Below are 8,552 nucleotides of genomic sequence, written 5' to 3'. Positions count from 1 at the left end.
AACACTCCAGGAAAAACAGCCCCAGCCTATTCAGCCTCTCCCTACAGCTCAAATCCTCCAACCCTGGCAACATCCTTGTAAATCTTTTCTGGACTCCCCCACCCCAAGGAAAAGACCTTGTCTATTTACCCTCTCCATTCCCCATCACATGACACCAGGTTACAGTCCAACAGCTATATTTGAAATCGCAAGTTTTCGGAGCGCTGCCCCTTGGTCAAGTACAGTGAGGTGAAGGAGCTGATGAGAGGGCTCCGAAAGCTTGTGATTTCAAACAAACCTGTTCGACTATACCCTGGTGCCATGTGACTTCTGACATTTTTCTCCAACATGGCCGTGCTAAATTGCCCGTGGTGTTCAGGGACGTGTAGGTTAGGAGCATTAGTCAGAGGAATAGAGTAGGGGAATGGGTCTGGGTGGGATACTCTTCAGAGGGTCGGTGTGGACTTGTTGGGCCGAATGGCCGATTTCCACACTGTAGGGATCCTGAGATTACTGGTGATCTTGCTGCATCCTGTAACACTTAAGGTGGAAAATCTCATGACACTTTCAGTGAAAGATCTGACAGTGTTGGTGCTGTGAGTTTCAGAATTATTCGGAGGCAGAAGGAAGGCATGCAGTCTGCATGGCTGTACAAACGATTATCATCCACCAAATGCCTCAGTTGAGCCTGTCCCCTCCACAATCCCAGGCAGTGCATTCTGTATCCAAACCACTCGCTGTGTGAGAAATGTTTTTTTTCTCTCTAACAGCCCTTGCTTCATTCACTTTAAATCCTAGCCCTCTCGTTCCCTCTTTTATGACCAGGAGTAGCTTCTCCCTATCAGCTCTATCGGTGATTTTGAAAACCTCTATTAGATCTCCTCTCCAAGGAGAACAGTCATCAATCTATCCTCATCGCAGAAGGTTCTCATCTGATAACTGGACAGTGTTCCATCTCCGAGGAGGAGGAATATCTATACTGAAGGCTGGTTCCCATACTGAGCAGAGTTGAGAGTGTGGCGCTGGAAAAGCACAGCAGGTCAGGCAGCTTCTGAGGAGCAGGAGAGTTGACGTTTCAGTTCCTGATCAAGGGCTTTTGCCCGAAACGTCGATTCTCCTGCTCCTCGGATGCTTCCAGACCTGCTGCGCTTTTCCAGCAGCTCTCTCTCTACTCTGATCTCCAGCATCTGCAGTCCTCACTTTCTCGTAGCCCACACTGGACAGTGTGTTATCTGTTGTGAATCACTGCCTTGCCAGCAGTGCATATAAAAGGCAGTGTCTTCAGTGGGTCATTGCACATCATGGAATTGCAAACAGGAAGCCATTTTGTCTGTACTGTTCTCAGGATTTCCAGGAAGTTTCCATATTTTTCATGAATTCAGTTTTAATAACCCCTGCGCATTGGTGATATTGAACTGTAAGTTATTTTTGAAAGATAATTCTCCTCGATTTAAGATTATTGTTATTTTTGACAAGTCTTTCAAAAAGCAGGGAAGTTGCAGGTCAGGATGTTCGTACTAAACGGCATGTGAACATGTGTATCTAACCACTCAACTAAATGCACGGACGCTGGGACAATGTCACAGGTTTTACCAGTTACATGAATGAACCTCTCTCTGAACATAGACACATCAAAAATAGGAGCAGGGAGTAGGTGATTCGGCCCATCAGTATGATCATAGCTGACCATCCAACTCAGTTCTAAAGAAAGTCCAGGACTCGAAACGCTAACTCAGTTTTTTTTTTCCTCTCCACAGACACTGCCAGACCTGCTGAGTTTCTCCAGCAGTTTCTCTTTCTCTTACAGATCTTCAGCATTCGCAGCTCTTTTGTTTTAACTAACTCCTGCTTTCCCCCATGCCCTTCAATCCTTTCGATTAGATTAGATCAGATTACTTTACAGTGTGGAAACAGGCCCTTCGGCCCAACAAGTCCACACCGACCCGCCGAAGCGCAAACCACCCATACCCCTACATTTACCCCTTACCTAACACTACGGGCAATTTAGCATGGCCAATTCACCTGACCTGCACATCTTTGGACTGTGGGAGGAAACCTGGGAATTATATCTAATTATATCTAACTCCTTGAAAACATTGGTCTCAATTTCTTTCTGTGGCAGAGAATTCCAGAGGCACACCCACTCTCTGGATGAAGACATTTCTCCTCATCTCACTCCTAAATGGCCCGACCCATATCCTGAGACTGTGACCCCCTGATTCTGGACTCCCCAGCCTCTGGAGCCACCCTTCCAGTGTTGACCCTGTTGAGTCCTGTTAGAATTCCATACGTTTCCAGGAAACCAACCCCTTACTCTTCTGAACTCATGTGAATATAATCCTCACTGATCCTAACCAGACAAAGCAGTGGTTCTTTGGCAAAGACAGTGAGGGCATCACCAACAAGTAACTAAACAACCGCGGATACTGGAGGTCCAGAGCAAAAGCAGAAATTGCTGGAGAAACTCAGCAGGTCTGACAGTAATACATCATTCCTTGTGAGCAATACATTTGAAAGTTTGGACAAAATTGCTGGAAATACTCATCAGTTCTTGCAGCTTCAGTGGAGACAGAAATAGAGTTCATGATTCAGGTGTACTACTTTTTATCAGAATAGGGAAAAGCTAGGGATTAATAGGATAGAATCCCTATGGTGTGGAAACAGGCCCTTCAGCCCAATACGTCCACACCAACCCTCTGAAGAGTAACCTACCCAAATCCATTCCACATTACTCTACATTTAATGCCCTAAACTACACATCCCTGAACACTACAGGCAATTTAGCATGGCCAATTCACCTGATCTGCACATCTTTGGATTGCGGGAGGAAATCGGAGCGCCTGGAGGAAACCCATATAGATACGGGGAGAATGTGCGAACTCCACACAGTCAGTCGCTCGAGGCTGGAATCGAACCCAGGTCGTTGGTGCTGTGAGGCAGCAGTGCTAACCACTGTGCCACCGTGCCACCACAATTGGTTCCAAACAAGGGATGGGTGAGACAGGGCAAAAGGGTGGCATGGTGGCTCAGTGGTTAGCACAGCAGCCTCACAGCACTAGGGACGCAGATTCGATTCCAGCCTCAGGTGACTGTGTGGAGTTTGCACATTCTCCCTGTGTCTGCGTGAGTTTCCTCTGGGTGGTCTGGTTCCTTCCCACACTCCAAGGATGTGCAGGTTAGGTGGGTTAGCCATGAGAAATGCAAGGTGATAAGGGGTGGTGTCGGGGAGTGTTCTGAATGGGATACTCTTTGGACAGATGGTATGGACTCAATGGGCTGAGTGACTAACTTCAACACAGTAGGGGTTCTATGAAAATGAACATCTGCGTTAAGACAGGAGAGATTGAATGACAAAAGGATTGTTCTTCCAGGGGCAAGGGTGACAGCACAGGGAGTGAAACAAAAGACTGATAGTACCTGCTGACTGAAGTAACATACTCAAAGAAGCAAAGAAATTAGATGGACCAGAATTATGGTTTAAAGTTGTTCAACTTCATACTGAGTCTGGTAAAGCTGTTAAGTGCTTTCCAGATCTTTTTCTTGGGGCGAGGGAGTCCAGAACTAGAGGGCATAGGTTTAGGGTGAGAGGGGAAAGATATAAAAGAGACCTAAGGGGCAACTTTTTCACACAGAGGGTGGTATGGAATAAGCTGCCAGAGGATGTGGTGGAGGCTGGTACAATTGCAACATTTAAGAGGCATTTGGATGGGTATATGAATAGGAAGGGTTTGGAGGGATATGGGCCGGGTACTGGCAGGTGGGACTAGATTGGGTTGGGATATTTGGTTGGTATGGACGGGTTGGGCCGAAAGGTCTGTTTCCCTGCTGTACATCTCTAAGACTCTATGACTCTGTTTCGGATTTCCAGCTTCTGCAATATTCTCCTTTTCAGAAATACTTGTCCACGTCCAAAGCTGTGTCTAACCCGTGCTCATACCTTTCTGTTTTAGGCTTCTACAAAAGACGATTACCAACGAGTCCTACTGGCTCTGTGCAGAGGTGATGATTAGAGGCGTCATCTCAGACAGGAATTCCAATTCCGTACCTACTCTTAAGTCAAAGAATTGCTCCATAAAGCTGTGAGGGGACCCTGTCGGATTAAACCACTTAACCTTCCTCACTGTGTCTGTGTAAAAGTCAAGTATTACATTAGTTAACTGTAACAAGTTTGTGCTTGAAAAATTCTCTACCATAAATCAGTCAATCTTTGAAAAACTGCAAATATCTTACCTGTTGTTAACTGGAAATAAAGCTTTGAACTTGAGCTACATCTCATCTCAGAACCACCGCATGCTGTTTTGAGGTTTGAGATCAAAAGGATCCAATGTGTGAACTGGCACAGTTTGTTCACCCGTAGCTCAACACAGGAGATTTGCAGGATGAAGTGTTTTCAGGCACATACATAAGATGTTGCATGTAGTGCAGTACTTAGTCTGGAAATGCATTTTGCTATCAAGCCGCAATGTCTTTTTATACAAAATAAAGAAATTGGATTATTACTGTAACACAGTTTCTGAAATGACAAACATTTTGAATTTATTGCACGTTGCATAGGAGAGAAATAAAACTATTGAACATCAGACACGATGCACAGCATCTTCCCAGACATTAAACAATGAGAAGGTTGGGGGAATTGCATGAGGAGAACAGTGAGGAGTAAAGAGACCCATTTTCCAACTTGGTGTTGAATGACGAGACAGGTTGAGCGGACTATTTGCATCAACATCCTCATTATGATGCGACGTCACTGCATTGAAATGCAGTTTCCCGTTTTGGGGATATTCTTGGACTCTAGGAAGTTGGTGTCCGGTTGGTTGAAGGCAGGATGTGGCAAGAATTTCTTCCAGGTTGGTGATGGTGTAGCAGAATGTTTTTTTGTAGGCAGGGGATCGGTCCACTTTGTAGGTGAATACAAGGATGTCCTTGATTTTGATTTGGTTTGATTTATCCTTGTATGCACCTAAGTACAGTGAAACGTTTTGTTTTGTGTGCAGTACTGGCAGATCATGCCATACAAAGTGCATTGTGGTAATTGAACAGAGCGAGGAATACAATGTTATGCTGCGGAGAAGGTGCACAAAGAGCAAGGTCACCATTAAATTTAAAATTTGCGAGGTCCTTTCAGAAGTCTGATAATCCCGAGGAAGAAGCTGTTCTTGAATCCATTGGTCAGTGTATTTAAGCTTTTCTGGATGTAAGGTTGCTCACTGAGCTGGAAGGTTTGTTCTCAGACATTTTGTCACCATGCGAGGTAATATCATCATCGAGCCTCCGGTGATGCGCTAATGGTCCGTCCTGCTTCCTATTTATGTATTTCGGTTTCCTTGGGTTGGTGATGCCATTTCTTGTGTTGGTCATGTCATTTCCTGTTCTTTTTCTGAGAGGGTGGTAGATGGTGTCCAAATTGATTTGTTTGTTGATAGAGTTCTAGTTGGAATGCCATGCTTCTAGGAATTCTCGTACTTGTCCCTGTTTGGTTTGTCCTAGAATGGATGTATTGTCCCAGTCAAAGTGGTATATTTCCTCATCCGTATGTAAGCATACTAGTGAAAGTGGGTCATGTCTTTTTGTGGCTAGGTGATGTCATGTATCCTGGTGACTAGTTTTCTGCCTGTTTGTCTAATGTATTGTTTTTACAGTTCTTGCAAGGCATTTGGTAAATTATGTTCGTTTTGCTTGTCTGTAAAGGGTCTTTCAAGTTAATTAGCTGCTGTTCTAGTGTGTTGGTGGGTTTGTGGGCTACCATGATGCCAAGGGGTCTGAGTAGTCTGGCAGCCATTTTGGAGATGTCTTTGATGTAGGGGAGAGTGGCTAGGGTTTCTGGGCGTGTTTTGTCTGCTTGTTTGGTTATCTACTTGAATACAGTGTATTAAAAAAGAACGGGTATCGAATGAACACAGTCCATCGACTGCTGAGCAACAAACCCAGGCCCAAGCTGTTCCACCGCCTGAGAACCAATCACATAGCTGTTGGCAGGCAGAGAACTTTTGCCGTTGATAACTGGTTCGTGGACCACAGACCAATCAGCTTATTCTGTACACAAACCAAGTATGCTGCAAACACGTCAATTACTGCTTGTTCAAACCACTTTATATACAATGCTTGCCATGAGCACTGGGTTACTTGCTTTTCAAAATATACAGCAATCTTAGAGTAAGTGAGATATACAGCAAGGACACAGACTGTTCGGTCCAACTTGTCCATGCTGACCAGATATCCTAAATTAATCTAGTCCCATTTGCCAGCACTTGGCCCATATCCCTCTAAATCCTTCCTCGTCATAGAATGTAGAACATAGAACAGTACAGCACAGTACAGGCCCTTCAGCCCTCAATGTTGTGCTGAACTTTTGTCGTACTCTAAGATCATACTAACCTACATACCCTTCATTTTACGATCATCCATTTACCATGTACCTATTCAAGAGTCACTTTAATGACCCGAATGTATCTGACTCTACTCCCACTGCTGGCAGTGCATTCCACACACCCACCACGCTCTGTGTTAAGAACCTACCTCTGACATCTCCCCTAAATCTTCCTCCAATCACCTTAAAGTTTTGCCCCCTCATTCTTCCCTGGGAGAAAGTCTCTGGCTATCCACTCTACCTCTGCCTCTCAACATCTTGTACACCTCTATCAAATCACCTCCCATCCTATTTCACTTCAATGAGAAAATCCCTAGCTTCCTCAACCCTTCTTCATGAGGCAATCTCTCCAGTCCAGACAGCATCCTGGTAATCTCCTCTGCACCCTCTCTAAAGCTTCCACATCCTTCCTATAATGAGGCGACCCAGAACCGTACACGATACAGAGGAGCCTTGCTTATCCGAAAAGCGATTTTCAAAATATCGGATTATCAGAAGATTTCAAAGTCCTGCAAAAACATTACATCAAAGAGGTAAGTGTATTCGATTTACCTGGACTGAATATGATACCGGCAAGAAACACAAGCAGCTCAAGCATCAGTGTCTTGGATGTCCTTTTTCGGAAAGGATTGTTACACAGTCCTTTGCAATAGTAAGTGTTTTACAGCATTCCATGAACTTTACCGGGCTGACCATTTAAAAAAAAAAAGGCCAAGAACATAAACACATGCGCGAAGTTGGGGGGGGGGGGGAGGGGCTTCTGCCTCACTATCACTACACTGAGTTCCTGGAAACTGATACTGTAAATGGTCTTACGATCATAGAAGCTGATCGGGCCCTTGTTTAATGCTGGGATTTCATGATAAGGGTTTAGTTCTCATTTTAACCTGTAATTTGCAGACTGAAAGGTTAGTTTATTTAAATGGCAGGCTCATTAAAATTATACACTTAAACAAATTCTCCATTCGAGCACAGTGTTAGATCAGTATGGCTTCCCTGGTTAAGCTAAAATGGATTATTCGAATAATCAATTCTCCGAACAGAATACTGCCCACCCATCTCATTCGGATAATTAAGGTTCCTCTCTATTCCAAATGTGGTCCAACCCTGGCTTTATACAGCTGCTGCATAACCTCGCATCTCTTAAACGCAATACCCCACTAGTGAAAACCATACGCTTTCTTAACAACCCAATCAACTTGGGTGGTAACTTTGAGGGATCTAGGGACATGGACCCCAATATCCCTCTGTTCCTCCACAATGCCAAGAATCCTGTCTTTAACCCTGTATTCTACATTCAAATTTGATGTTCCAAAATAAATCACCTCACACTTTTCCAGGTTGAACACTGTTTGCCACTTACCAGCCCAGCTCTGCATCCTGTCAATGTCCTGTTGTAATCTACAACAGCCCTCCACATTATCCACAACTCCAACCTTCATCTCATCAGCAAACTTTATTAATCCACCCTTCCACTTCCTCATCCAAGTCATTTATAACAATCACAAAGAGCAGAGGTCCCAGAACCAATCCCTGCGGAACACCACTGGTCACCGAGCTCCACGCTGAATTCTTTCCATCTACTACCACCCTCTGATTCCTATGGGCCAGTCAATTCTGTATCTAACAGACAGATCTCCAGCATCTGCAGGCCTCCCTTTCTCTGAGACAGGTTTCCCAGTATCACATGCCTCCTTACTTTCTGATGGTACAGAATGGCATTGGACCTCAAGAAAGAGACTTTGTGGAGTGCCTCCGAGATGGATTCTTAGAACAGCCGGTGCTGGAGCCGAACAGGGAGAAGGCAATTCTGGATCTGGTATTGTGCAACGAACCAGAATTGATCAGGGACCTCGAAGTGAAGGAGCCATTGGGAAGTAGTGACCATAATACAATAAGCTTCAATCTGCAATTTGAGAGGGAGAGGGTACAGTCGGAAGTGACAATATTTCTGTTGAATAAAGGGAACTATGGAGCTATGAGGGAGGAGCTGGCCAAAGTTCAATGGTGCAATACCTTCGCAGGGATGACATTGGAGGAACAATGGCAGATATTTCTGTGTACAATGCAGAAGATGCAGGATCAGTTCATTCCAAAAAGGAAGAAAGATCCTAGGAGGAGGCAGGGGCGGCCGTGGCTGACGAGGGAAGTTAAGAAACACATAAAGTTAAAAGAGAAAAAGTATAACATAGCAAAGATAAGTGGG

General features: G+C 44.6%; 1 protein-coding gene across 1 annotated transcript in view; it reads left to right on the top strand.

Moving 5' to 3' along the window:
• Positions 1–4,484, top strand: part of anxa2a (annexin A2a) — a 23,441-nt gene extending 18,957 nt beyond the window's left edge. The window contains exon 8 of the mRNA XM_043680583.1: positions 3,930–4,484. Within this exon, the coding sequence (XP_043536518.1) occupies positions 3,930–3,989 (60 nt within the window). The 3' untranslated portion in view covers positions 3,990–4,484. The remainder of the gene's footprint in view (positions 1–3,929) is intronic.
• Positions 4,485–8,552: the final 4,068 nt, after the last annotated feature.

The sequence above is a fragment of the Chiloscyllium plagiosum genome, chromosome 40 (genome assembly GCF_004010195.1).
Source record: "Chiloscyllium plagiosum isolate BGI_BamShark_2017 chromosome 40, ASM401019v2, whole genome shotgun sequence".
NCBI classification, from domain to species: domain Eukaryota; kingdom Metazoa; phylum Chordata; class Chondrichthyes; order Orectolobiformes; family Hemiscylliidae; genus Chiloscyllium; species Chiloscyllium plagiosum.
The sequence above is the reverse complement of the archived record's forward strand: the minus strand, read 5'-3'. Positions and strand labels throughout refer to the sequence as shown.